The 13,904-nt window shown below is 39.6% G+C and overlaps 1 protein-coding gene and 1 non-coding gene across 28 annotated transcripts in view; one reads left to right on the forward strand and one right to left on the reverse strand.

Moving 5' to 3' along the window:
• Nucleotides 1-13,904, forward strand: part of EIF4G3 (eukaryotic translation initiation factor 4 gamma 3) — a 361,242-nt gene that overhangs the window by 319,084 nt on the left and 28,254 nt on the right. For all 27 annotated transcript variants that reach the window (XM_054502694.2, XM_054502727.2, XM_063667500.1 and 24 more), the window contains 3 exons: nt 1,397-1,617; nt 3,355-3,470; nt 11,885-12,057. In XM_054502694.2, coding sequence (XP_054358669.1) covers nt 1,397-1,617; nt 3,355-3,470; nt 11,885-12,057 — 510 coding nt within the window. The remainder of the gene's footprint in view (nt 1-1,396; nt 1,618-3,354; nt 3,471-11,884; nt 12,058-13,904) is intronic.
• LOC129023562 (U7 small nuclear RNA) lies at nt 11,611-11,672 on the reverse strand. The gene has a single exon (XR_008496843.1). It is a non-coding gene; the product is annotated as a U7 small nuclear RNA (small nuclear RNA).

Raw genomic sequence — 13,904 nt, forward strand, 5'->3', positions numbered from 1 at the left:
TTAGGTAGACTTTGTAAACTGTGTTCTTATTCCCTTGACTTCTATTGAAACAAAGTATACTTAGCATAAGCCAGCTTTTCATGATGATTCAGGTTGTCATTGAGTATCACTTGGGGCGCTTTGCCCTGTCATAAATGTCCCCTAATGGTTCTGCTTCCTGAGCATTTGTGTACGTTCTTTCACAATAGTTAGACCATTTTCCTGCCTGAGTCTCTCCTTTTCCCTTTTAATTTGCTGCTTCTGGTCCGCCACGGGCCAACGAACTGTTTGCTCAGCTGGTTAGAATTGTCTAAAAGAAGATGAAATCAGGAAATATAGAGAGTCTCTCTTAAAAGGAATAAAATATATGGTGTTAGCTAGTCCAAGACAGCTTCTACTTGATTCTCAAATATTTTCCATATGTTTGAAGATTCTAAATAAAAAGGTATCATTGTATAATTTCTAAGATAGTGATACCATGTTCTTATAATATTTGTTTCCCTTTCATTTATGTAACTCATACTTTTATCATTGTCTTCTTTATTCCTGAAAGATTTTTTAAAACTAAAATAAGAAATTGCCAAAATTAAGGCCGGGCACGGTGGCTCACGCCTGTAATCCCAGCAGTTTGGGAGGCCGAGGTGGGCAGATCACCTGAGGTCGGGAGTTCGAGACCAGCCCGACCAACGTGGAGAAACCCTGTCTGTAATCCTGGCTACTCAGGAGGTTGAGGCAAAAGAATCACTTGAACCCGTAGGCGGAGGTTGCAGTGAGCCGAGATTACGCCATTGCACTCCAACCTGGGCAACAAGAGTAAAACTCCATCTCAAAAAAGAAAAGAAAAAGAAATTACCAAGATTATCACTGACTTTTTTTGAGACAGAGTCTCACTGTCGCCCAGGCTAGAGTGCAGGGGCGCAATCTTGGCTCACTGCTACTTCCTCCTCACAGTTTCAGGCAAGTCTCATGCCTCAGCCTCCCAGGCAGCTGGGATTACAGGCGCCGGCCACCAAACCCGGCTAATTTTTGTATTTTTAGTAGAAACACGGTTTCACCATATTGGCCAGGCTGGTCTTGAACTCCTGACCTCAAGTAATCTGCCCTGCTCGGCCTCCCAAAGTGCTGGGATTACAGGTATGAGCCACCGTGCCCGGCCACCACTGACATGTTAAAGTATTAAATAGTATCCCTTCAGAGAAAAAAGTTCAAACATCTTAATAAATATTCCCTTTAAAGCACTCTTTTACTTGTTTGTTGAATAATTAAACTTTGAAATATAATTGGTGCCTCACACATCTAATGTTATCTGTGAAAAATTCTGGATACTTTCGGAAAGTCTTAGTGTTATTTTATAATTTGCATATGTAGGGGACATGGGCTTGTCTTTCCTTTGAAAAGTGTTGTTTTGTCTTTTAAGTCGTGGAAGTATGGGCAGGGAGAAGAATGACAAGCCCCTTCCATCTGCAACAGCTCGGCCAAATACTTTCATGAGGGGTGGCAGCAGTAAAGACCTGCTGGACAATCAGTCTCAAGAAGAGCAGCGGAGAGAGATGCTGGAGACTGTGAAGCAGCTCACAGGAGGTGTGGATGTGGAGAGGAACAGCACTGAGGCCGAGCGAAATAAAACAAGGGAGTCAGGTGAGAGACTTGGCTTAAGCAGATGCAGATGCAGATTTGGGTTTTAAATTTGGAAGGAAAAATAAAAAAGAGACTGTGCCTGAGTAGATTTTAGAATCAACACATAATAGCAACACATACCAGCATCTGAAGAGTTAAAGGGCACTCCATAGTTTTATAACAGTTCTCATTCCCTAGGTATGCCTTAGCTAAACAGTTTGTAAATTTTCTCCTTTCTCTATTAAATGTTATGGTGAGGAGGTCCTCCTGCTGTATTTTAAGCAATCTGAATTTCTTACAAGTCCCTGTAACATCCCACACCTGACGTTGCTGTTAGATTGTGTATGCTGTGTAGAGCTCCTCAAATGTGTGAAAATTCTCATTATTGAGCCACTGCAAGACAAACCAAAGAGAAGGTATTAGGTTATCTTTAGTTGACTTCATCTTCTTTGGTAACCTTTTGTTTTTGTATGCATTTAGCGTGTATATACTTAGAGGACGTGCTCAGATAATGCTCTAAAAATTGCTTCATGTATTTAACCTGTGTTTCAGTTTCCTTATCTGTTAAATGGGGATAAGTTGTACTTACCTTTTCAGGATATTATGAAAATTAAATAAGAAGTTAATACATGTAAACACTTAGAACATTACCTGATAAATACAAGGTTTTCAAAAAGTATTAAATGTTGTGATGACGAATATAGCAATGGAAAACAGTTTAAATTGAAGATTATTTTCAGCCTCTTTTAAATATTAATCGTGAAGTAATACCAGTTTTAGTTTTTTAGTATTTATATAGCTTTGTAATTTGTTTCACTATTTAAATTGTTTCTCTTAACTGTAGTCCCTAAATGGATCTCAGAGACAAATTGAAGTGTCTTCTCCCAATTGGTGTAACTTTAGATAATACAGCTTTAGGGACATGTGGCTTTTTTAAAATCTGTGCTAGATACTTTTGAAATATAACAGGATAGGACATGAAAATATCTTGGGTGTAATGAATAATGTAGCACAGCTGCCCTATGTGTTTTTATTGTCTGGTTCATTTGTACATTTACCAGATGCACAGTGAGTGTGAGGCCCTTGATCTGTGTTCTCGGCCTTCAGTCTCCTGAGTCAGAAAGACCTTTTTTTAGTAATTCCACGAAAGACACAAACTGAGAAAGGTGCTATGAAGGAAGGAATTTAGTTCTAAGAGAATACTTAGAGCTATCTGGTACCAAGTAGCTATGTAGAATAGGGGCAAGGGGAGGTTTCCTTCATCCGAAGGACCAGTAGGAATGAAACAGGTTCGTAGGCAGGGATGGGTGTGAAACAGAGGGAAAGAGCACTCCAGACAGGATTACTATGAGCAAAGCTGTAGCAGGAATAGCCACGGTTTGTTCAAGCAGCTGCCCAAGATCAGCGTGGCTCAAGCTTAGTGGCGAGCAGGGCCCTGACCTGTGCAGGATTGTGAAGACCTCATGTACTCTTCATCTTCAAAGCAATGGGGAGCAATCATAATACAGAAAGGAACAAAAAAGCTTTAATTAGGAAAGTTTATCGTGTTCCTAAATCTTGTTTGTTGTTATTGTAGATTATAAAGTTACTTAGTGCAAATCTATTCTAAAACAAAAGGTTTCTGTATTCTGTTTTCATCTATTAAATGTCTTGTAGCTATTAAAATAATGTAATAGCACATAATATTGTCAACCATAATCTCACTATTTTAATAGTAATTTTTATTATTTTTACTTTTTTTTTGGGCCTCACTAATAGCAAAACCAGAAATTTCAGCAATGTCAGCTCATGACAAGGCTGCATTATCAGAAGAGGAACTGGAGAGGAAGTCCAAATCTATCATTGATGAATTTCTACACATTAATGATTTTAAGGTAAATGAGATTAAAAAAACACACACACACAGTCCTTTGATAGTATATAATAACTTGGTTCTGGTCTAAATCAGGTGTCATTGTGAGCTGATAAGACTTAGGTTGAGTAATCCAAGTCCTACACAATTCAGTTTGCTTAAAGCTGATGCATTTCTGCCAAGTACTCTCTTTTAATTTGATGCTATGATTTACAACATAGAGTGGTGGGCAGAGGGAATGAGTACCAAGCCATCCCCACTAAGGGAAAACCAAATTGACTTCTGTATTAAGGAACAAAAACAACACATTATCATTATGAAGCATTTCTGGCACCCTGTATATAGCTGTCATGGTCTTTTTTTTTTTTTTTTTTTTTTTTTGAGACAGAGTCTTGCTGTGTTGCCCAGGCTGGAGTGCAGTGGCACGATCTCGGCTCACTGCAACCTCCGCCTCCCAAGTTCAAGCAATTCTCCTACCTCAGCCTCCCAAGTAGCTGGGACTACAGGCGCCCGTCACCATGCCCAGCTAATTTTTGTATTTTTAGTGGAGGCGGGGTTTCACCATTTTGGCCAGGCTGCTCTTGAACTCCTGACCTCAAATGATCCACCCACCTCGGACTCCCAAAGTGCTGGGATTACAGGCGTGAGCCACCACGCCCGGCCTGTCATGGTCTTTATAATCATTCTGTCATCATTCTCATATTAATCTTGAAATATGGCCAGCATTACTTTTTCTTTATTTCATAAAACTGAGGCATAAAGAAACAAGCAATGTGCCAAGTCAGACAGCCTAAGCCAGAGATTTCAAGACAAGGCTTTGAATTTGCCCTTCTTTAACCCTTACCTTCTCTTTAATCTTCATTTTGAGATAGTAGTGAATAAGACATTTCTACCTGATGTCGTGAACCCTATAGTCTAGTGGCAGAGATAAACCATAAACAAATAACTCCACTAGCAGTTACTTAACTGTAGTTATGATAAATGCTAGTAGACCTATAGGTCTTAGGAGAAATCCATTAATGGGATCTCATTAAGTGATGTGAGGTCAGGAAAGGCTAATCTGTTAAAACAGTCTTATCTATTAAAATACTTGTCAGATACATTAACTACTTTTGCTGCTTTGGCACTATATTATTAAAAATTCTTTCAAGATTACTTGTTTTCTTGGCCGGGTGCAGTGACTCATGCCTGTAATCCCAGCACCTTGGGAGCTGAGGCAGGAGGATCACTTAAGCTCAGGAGTTTGAGACCAGCCTGGGCAACATGATAAAGCCCCGTCTCTACAAAAAATACAAAAATTAGCCGGGTGTGGTGGCACGCATCTGTAGTCCCAGCTACTCAGGAGGCTGAGATGGAAGGATCACTTGAAGCCCGGGAGGCAGAGGTTGCAGTGAGCCAAGATCATCCCACTGCATTCCATCCTGGGTGACAGAGTGAGACTGTCTCAAAAAAAAAAAAAAAAAATTACTTGTTTTCTTAACAGTGTAATCATCATGTTTCTATATATAAAAATCACCTTGGTTATCTATAGTTCAATTTTCTAAAGCCTTCAAGCCTCTGAAATTCTTCAAAATTCAGAAGAAGTAGAAGGAAGTTTTTGATGATGAGTGAGGTGGAGGTGAGTGCTTTGCAGAAACTATTGGAAATGTACCAAAGTAAATGAACATTAACTGGAAATAGCCAAAGAATACACCTGATGTACTGTGATTCATCAGTTAGCTTCCTGGAAAATTAGGGGTATTCTTATAAATTGGCAGCACAGCCCTTTTCTTGCATGGAAGTAGGGAAATGTGAACGAATTGCAAAAAAATTAGAATGGCCAAGAAAGATGAAATGCCAAGACAGTGAGGAAGAAAACAGTGGAGACTGGCTTCAGATGTAATTTGAAGGATGTACAGAGTCGATGAATAACCCTTTAAAAGGGGAAAAATATGATCCTGTGATGAACTGGAGGTATAGGGAGAAAAAGACTTTAGTAACACCTAAAGAGTACAATAAGAGGACTCTTTGGAGAATCATGAGCCCTGGGCCAGGCTTGCAATACAGAAGGGGCAGAATCGTTGTATCTTTAGAATTTCATTGTGCAGTGTACAAAGCAACTGTGCCTGCAATATAGTTAAAAAAAAAAAAAAAAAAAAAAAGAACCAGGTATTAACATTGGGCATTTACTGAGGACTTACTCTGCATTGGGTGCTGTTGTACACATTCGGTATGTATTAGTTTGTATCGTCCTCGTAACATTCTCCTGAAGTTGATGTTATTATCATACCCATTTTTCAGATAAGGAAACTGAGGTGCAAAGATGTAAAGCAACTTGTTCAAAATCTTACTGCTAATAAGTGCCAGATTGAGGATTCAAAGCTAAGTTTCTAGCTTCAGAGGAGAAAATGCTTTATCTCATTACCTTTAGGGTATTAGTGTGTCAGGCTAAAGACTTAAAGAGCTGATCTTAAAAATTTTTTTTCCAAATATCTTCCTAGTAGGTGCTATTGTTTTTAAAAGTAATTCAAATTAATATTTATTGAGGGTTTATTTTGTGCCTGGCACTGTGCCAAGTTCTTATATATATATTTTGTATACTTTCCTCATGGTAACTCTAAAAAGTTAAGCTCAAGAGATTAAGTTAAACTCCTAAACTCTTAAGGTAGTAAGTGGCAGAGCCAGGGTTCAAATGTACCTCTGTCTGACTCCACCGTGCATGTTTTAGCCTCTATGCTATATATTTATTGAATACCTAAGTGTGCTAGCCACATTTTAGGGGTTATGACTGGGTATACCATATTTGTAGTGAACAACAAAATCTGCTTCCATGGAGCTTACATTCCAGTGGGGAGATACAGACAAGTCTGGCCCTAAAGATAGGTAGTAAATTAATTAATAAACAGTAGCTACCAAAAAAATGTTTTCAGTGCCAAAAACTAAAATTATGTGATATGATGGAGTCAGGGAAGACAGGAAGTATCATTTCAACTAAAAGCTCAAAGACAAAAAGAAGCAATCCATGAGAAAAGCAGATGGGAGGGCAAGGTTATGAACTACAATGACATTGTGAGTATCGTGATATAGCTGGAAGTATTACCCTTGAAAACCAGCACAAGACAAGAATGCCCTCTCTCACCACTCCTATTCAACATAGTACTGGCCAGGGTAATCAGGCTAGAGAAGGAAATAAAGCATATTCAGATAGGAAGAGAGGAAGTCAAACTCTCCCTGTTTGCAGATGACATGAACCTGTATCTAGAAAACCCCATCATCTCAGCCCAAAAGCTTATTAAGCTGATAAGCAACTTCAGCAAAGACTCAGGATACAAAATCAAAGTGCAAAAATCACTAGCATCAGTCAAGCTGAAAGCCAAATCTCCAGTGAACTCCCATTCACAATTGCCACAAAAAAGAATAAAATACCTAGGAATACAGCTAACAAGGGAAGTGAAGGATCTCTACAAGGGGAACTACAAACCACTATTCAAAGAAATCAGAGATGACACAAACAACTGGAAAAACATCCCATGCTCATGGATAGGAAGAATCACTGTCATGAAAATAGCTGTACTGCCCAAAGCAATTTATAGATTCAGTGCTATTCCCATTAAACTACCACTGACATTCTACAAAGAACTAGAAAAAAGTGTTTAAAAATTCATATGGAACCAAAAAAAGGAGCCCAAATAGCCAAGGCAGTCATAAGCAAAAAGAACAAAACTGGAGGCATCACACTGCCCTACTTCAAACTATATCTATCTATATATCTATATCTATATCTATATCTATATATATCTATATATAGATATAGATTTTTTTTTTTTTCTTGAGACAGAGTCTTGCACTGTTGGCCAGGCTGGAGTGCAGTGGCACGATCTCGGCTCACTGCAAGCTCCACCTCCTGGGTTCACACCATTCTCCTGCCTCAGCCTCCCAAGTAGCTCGGACTACAGGCGCCCGCCACCACGCCCAGCTAATTTTTTGTACTTTTAGTAGAAATGGGGTTTCACGGTGTTAGCCAGGATGGTCTTGATCTCCTGACCTCGTGATCCGCCCTCCTTGGCCTCCCAAAGTGCTGGGATTACAGGCGTGAGCCACCGCGCCCAGCCTACTTCAAACTATATTACAGGGCTACAGTAACCAAAACAATGTAGTATGGTACAAGAACAGACACATAGACCAGTGGAACAGAATATAGAACCCAGAAATAAGACTACACACCTACAATTATCTTATCTTCAACAAACCTGACAAAAACAAGCGATGGGGAAAGGATTCCCTTTTTAATAAATGGTATTGGGATACCTGGCTAGTCATATGTGGAAAATTGAAACTGGAGCCTTTCCTTATACCATATACAAAAATCAACCAAAGATGGATTAAAATGTAAAACTTAAAACTATGAAGAAGAAAACTTACACAATACCATTCAGGACATAGGCACAGGCAAAGATTTCATGATGAAGATGCCAAAAACAGTGCAATGAAAGCAAAAATTGACAAATGGGATCTAATTAAACTATAGAGCTTCTGCACAGCAAAATAAACTATCAATCAACAGAATAAACAGACAACTTACAGAATAGGAGGAAATGTTTGCAATATACACATCCGACAAAGGTTTTTTTGTTGTTGTTGTCTTTTTTTTTGTTTTTTGAGATGGAGTGTTGCTCTTGTTGCCCAGGCTGGAGTGCAGTGGCGCAATCTTGGCTCACTGCAACCTCTGCCTCCCGGGTTCAAGCGATTCTCCTGCCTCAGCCTCCCGAGTAGCTGAGATTACAGGCGCCCGCCACTACACCCAGCTAATTTTTTGTATTTTTAGTAGAGATGGGGTTTCGCCATGTTGGCCAGGCTGATCTCAAACTCCTAACCTCAGGTGATCCGCATCCCAAATACTGGGATTACAGGCATAAGCCACTGTGCCTGGCCCCCGACAAAGGTCTTATGTGCAGCATCTATAAGGAGCTTAAACAAATTTATAAGTAAAAAAAAACACACACTAAAAAGTAGACAAAGGACATGAACAGACAGTACTCAAAGGAAGACATACATGTGGCCAACAATCACAAGAAAAAAAACCTCAATATCACTGATTATTAGAGAAATGCAAATGCAAATCAAAACCACAATGAGATACCATCTAATACCAGTCAGAATGGCTATTATTAAAAAGTCAAAAAACAATAGGTGTTGGCGAGGTTGTGGAGAAAAAGGAACACTTTTACACTGTTGGAGTGTAAATTAGTTCAACCATTGTGGAAGACAGTGTGGCGATTCCTGAGAGACCTAGAGAGAGAAATACCATTTGACCCAGCAATCCCATTACTGTGTATATACCCAAAGGAATATAAATTGTTCTCTTATAAAGACACATGCACACGTATGTTCATTGTAGCACTATTCACAATAGCAAAAACATGCAATCAACCTAAATGCCCGTCAACGATAGAGTGGATAAAGAAAATGTGGTACATAGACACCATGAAATATTATACAGCCATACAAAGGACCAAGATCCTTTCCTTTGCAGGGACGTGGATAGAGCTGGAGGCCATTATCCTTAGCAAACTAATGCAGGAACAGAAAAGCAAATACTTCATGTTCTCACTTATAAGTGGAAACTAAATGATGAGAACACATGGACACATAGAGGAGAAAAATGCACACTGGGGCCTACTGGAGGACAGAAGGTGGAAGGAAAGAGACAGGATCAGGAAAAATAACTAATGGATACTAGGCTTAGTATCTGGGTGATGAAATAATCCGTACAGCAAACCCCCATGACACACATTTACCTATGCAGCAAAGCTGCACATCCTGCACATGTACACCTGATCTTAAAAGTTTAAAAAATATATATCATGATATAGCTAATTGACCCTTTATGCAAACACAGTGAATGAATTCCCATTAGAAGACATTTAATCACTTCCATTTAAATACTGAGGAATGATTTTTATTTATTTTTTATTTATTTATTTATTTTTTTTTTTGGAGACAGACTCGCCGTGTCGCCCAGGCTGGAGTGCAGTGGGGTGATTACAGCTCACTGCAACCTCCGCCTCCCGGGTTCAAGTGATTTTCCTTCCTCAGCCTCCCAAATGGCTAGGATTACAGGCGTGTACCACTACACACAGCTAATTTTTGTATTTTTGGTAGACACGGGGTTTCACCTTCTTGGCCAGGCTGGTCTCAAACTGCTGAACTTCAAATGATCTGCCCGCCTTGGCCTCCCAACGTGCTGGGATTACAGGTGTGAGCCACCACTTCCAGCCTGAGGATTGAATATTTGCATTCATTTACAAGTCCTCTTGAAAAGGCATAACAATGATGTTGATTGGCTTAAAATGAGGTTAAAAAACCCACAAGGGGCCAGGTACGGTGGCTCACACCTGTAATCCCAGCACTTTCGGAGGCTAAGGCTAGAGGATCACTTGAGCCCAGGAATTTGAGACCAGCCTGGGCAAGATATCCATCTTTACAAAAAAAAATTTAAAAATTAGCTGGGCATGGTGGCATGCCTGTGGTCCCAGCTACTTGGGAGGCTGAGGCAGGAGGATTGCCTGAGCCTGGGAATTTGAAGCAGCAGCGATCTATAATCATGCCACTACACTCTAGCCTGGGTAACTAACTGAGACCTTATCTCTTTAAAAAAAAAAAAAAAAACTAAAAGACCCACAAGGATGAAGAGACCAGGGAATAGACAGAAGCAACATTCTGGAAGTTGGAAATAAGAAGGATGAGTGGTAAATTATTTAACAAACTAAGACTGTCTGTGAGGTACAGATGTGGCCAGAAACAAAAGGGAATTAGTTAGTTAAAAGCATATATAAGAAACATTTTACAGCCGGGCGCGGTGGCTCACGCCTGTAATCCCAGCATTTTGGGAGGCTGAGGCAGGCGACTACCTGAGGTCAGGAGTTTGAAACCTGCCTGGCCAACATGAAGAAACCTTGTCTCTACTAAAAATACAAAATTAGCCAGGCGTAGTGGCTCATGCCTATAATCCCAGCTACTTGGGAGACTGAGGCAGGAGAATCTCTTGAACCTGGGAGGCAAAGGTTTCAGTCAGCCAAGATTACGTCATTGCACTCCAGCCTGGGCGACAAGAGTGAAACTCTGTCTCAAAAGAAAAAAGAAACCATTTTACATGATAATTGTCTTGAATGTTTCAAAAATGGCAATGTCATGAAAAGACAAAAAAGGACGATTTTAGATTAAAGGAATCTGAACAACATCATAACATGTAAAGTCGGGTTCTAAACTGTACTCAGCAACAACAAAAAGCTATATTAGACATTCAGAGACAGTTGTGGAAATTTGAATATGTACTATATATCAAATATTTTTATTGATATTGTAGTAAATTTCTTGGACATTCAGAAAGAAAACAATTGATGAATCTAAATCAAAGTGAAGATATGTAGTTGTATATTGTATGACTCTTTAATTTTTCTGTAGGCTTGAAATTTTGTTAGATAAAAGGTTAATGTGAGGGAGGTATTAAATAAAGGAGCAGGGAGGAAAAAGCGGCAGTGGTGAGACACCTAGATGAGCCTTCTCCCTTCTGCATCAGTTCATCACCCTTCCTACCTACATCCTCCCCCTTCCTACCTACATCCTCCCCCTTGGAAGAGCTACTTTGCTTCAAAGGTTGAACCAAAAGATTGTGAATTCAGGGCACCAGACTAATTTCCAGTAGCTGAGAACAGAGAGATACACTGCTTTATCGGTGTATCAGCAGCTCTGGCTCACCTACTTTCACCCTTCAGACCAAAGATACTGACTTGGCTGGATACTCTATAGTAAACACCAGTTAACAAGCACACATTAAGAAGCATACCACAAGAACTTACTAAAAGAATTTTAATGCTTAACCTAACCGTATCACTTAAATTTAACTTTCATATGAAGGAAGACCTTTTTCATTGAAGACTGTGCAAATATTAACCTACACAGGCACAGTAACCTCTGCTGACACATTAAGGCTTTTGAATCATGACATTAAATTTCTATTTCGTAATATACCATTTTCAATTTTTTAAATAAGTGATCATAAAATAAGTAAATATTATGTAGAAAAATGCATTTGACTCGCCCTTTGAGTGATGTTTAATAAAATTGTTAAACATGTTAACTTTTTAAAGATGTATCATTTTTAAAAAATTTTTATTTATAAAAACAGTTCTCTGGTAAAAACTGGAAAACCTACTAGACAAATTTGAAAAGGACTGTAATGCTCCTTTTTTGTATGACTTTTAATATTGCCCATATCAGCCTGCAATTTACTGAGCTATATATTATGTTAAACAAATATAAACTTATATATGAAAACTGTCCTGTTCATGGAGTTTTCTACTGATTCTGTTGTAAGTAAAAGATTTTAAAGTTATCTTAACATTCTGGTAACACTATCCAGATTTTGGAGTAAACGTTTGTTTGCTGTTGGAACAGGAAGCCATGCAGTGTGTGGAAGAGCTGAATGCCCAGGGCCTACTGCATGTTTTTGTGAGAGTGGGAGTGGAGTCCACCCTGGAAAGGAGTCAGATCACCAGGGATCACATGGGCCAACTACTCTATCATCTGGTACAGTCAGAAAAACTCAGCAAACAGGACTTTTTCAAAGGGTCAGTATCCTCTTCACGAATGGTATTCAGTTACTAGGCTCTTGGGTACCAGTTTATTTTCAAAGTACTTACCTCTTTAAGTATTTAGTTTTTTCCATAGATGAAAACTGTATCTACTGTAATATGTTGATATGATGCAATTAATATATTGATATGTTGGTTGATGTGATGGCATTTTATAGATTGTGCTGGGGCATAAAGGTTATCTGGAGGTTTTCTGAATATTATTGTTAGATCTCTATCATGATGTAAGTAAGGTAACAGAGACCCCTTAGCCTCAGGGAAACTCTGAGGCCTTTAGCAGCCTATTTACGTGTGATCCCCAAATGTTCTTTGAGGAAAAAAGCTTTTCTTTGTGAGAACAATTCTGAAAAATTGTCTTAAATTTAAAAACCTTATTCTTTGAATAAACCATGGTTATTGTGGCTAGGAAGCACTTGTGTGCCCACTCTAGCCTCATGGAGAAGGATATGTAACTCGGTGTTCTTAATGATTTAGTCTATTTCAGGTTGGTTTCATTATGATTCTTGTCAATGGATGGTTTGATAAGGTCTGCCTATCTGCCTGTCATTGGTGGTGAATCCTCATTTGATCAGCTTCTGGTATATTTGTGATATACCATCATCACAAGTACATGGATCAGTTTCCTTGTGGTTCAACCACAAAATCTTACCCAGGCATAGGTTGTATAACCAATGTTTAAAGTGAAAATTGCATTGGTAAAAAATTTTGTTTTAGGAGCCATGTTGTATCAAATATAAAAACAGAGTCACACCCAGCACTGACAGATGCCCACTCTCTAAGGGAATAGCAACTAGGATCTCCTAAGGTCTGGACATTGGATTTACATCTGCCATCTCATCCTCACCTGGACATATGCTTATTGAATTAAATGGCAGTAAGAATTTCTGTACTACTTGTAATTTTCCTCTTTTTTTTTTTTTTTTTTTTTTGGCCAAGCTCATATTCTCATAAATTAAATGCACATGTGATTAAATGCCACTGTATATTTTTCTGTAGTCATTTCACATATGGCAATCCTTTTAGAATAAGGTAACCATTAAATGTCATTGTTGGCCGGGTGCAGTGGCTCACACCTGTAATCCCAGCACTTTGGGAGGCTGAGGTGGGTGGATCACTTGAGATCAGGAGTCTGAAACCAGCCATGGCCAACATGCCAACATCTACTAAAAATTCAAAAATTAGCCCAACGTGGTGGCGTGAGTCTGCAATCCCAGCTACTTGCGAGGCTGAGGCATAAGAATCGCTTGAACCCGGGAGGCAGAGGTTGCAGTGAGCCAAGGTTGCACCACTGCGCTCCGCCTGGCTCAGTCTCAAAGAAACAAAAAAGTCATTGTTGCATTTATTCATTTGACTTTGCAAGCAATGACGACATTGTCTTCTAGGTCCTAGAAAATTTATACTTGCCCCTAGGACCATTAAAAAGTGTTCTTGCCAGGCGTGGTGACTCACGCCTGTAATCCCAGTATTTTGGGAGGCCGAGGTGGGCAGATCACAAGGTCAGGAGTTCGAGACCAGCCTGACCAACATGGTGAAACCCCATCTCTACTAAAAATATGAAAATTAGGCTGGGCACCGTAGCTCACACCTGTAATCCCAGCACTTTGGGAGGCCGAGGCGGGTGGATCACGAGGTCAGGAGATCGACACCATCCTGGCTAACATGGTGAAACCCCGTCTCTACTAAAAATACAAAAAATTAGCCGGGCATGGTGGCACGCGCCTGTAATCCCAGCTACCCGGAGACCGAGGCAAGAGAATCTCTTGAACCAGGGAGGTGGAGGTTGCAGTGAACCGAAATTGCACCACTGCACTCCATTCTGGGCG

This window comes from Pongo pygmaeus, chromosome 1 (genome assembly GCF_028885625.2).
Source record: "Pongo pygmaeus isolate AG05252 chromosome 1, NHGRI_mPonPyg2-v2.0_pri, whole genome shotgun sequence".
Lineage (NCBI taxonomy): Eukaryota > Metazoa > Chordata > Mammalia > Primates > Hominidae > Pongo > Pongo pygmaeus.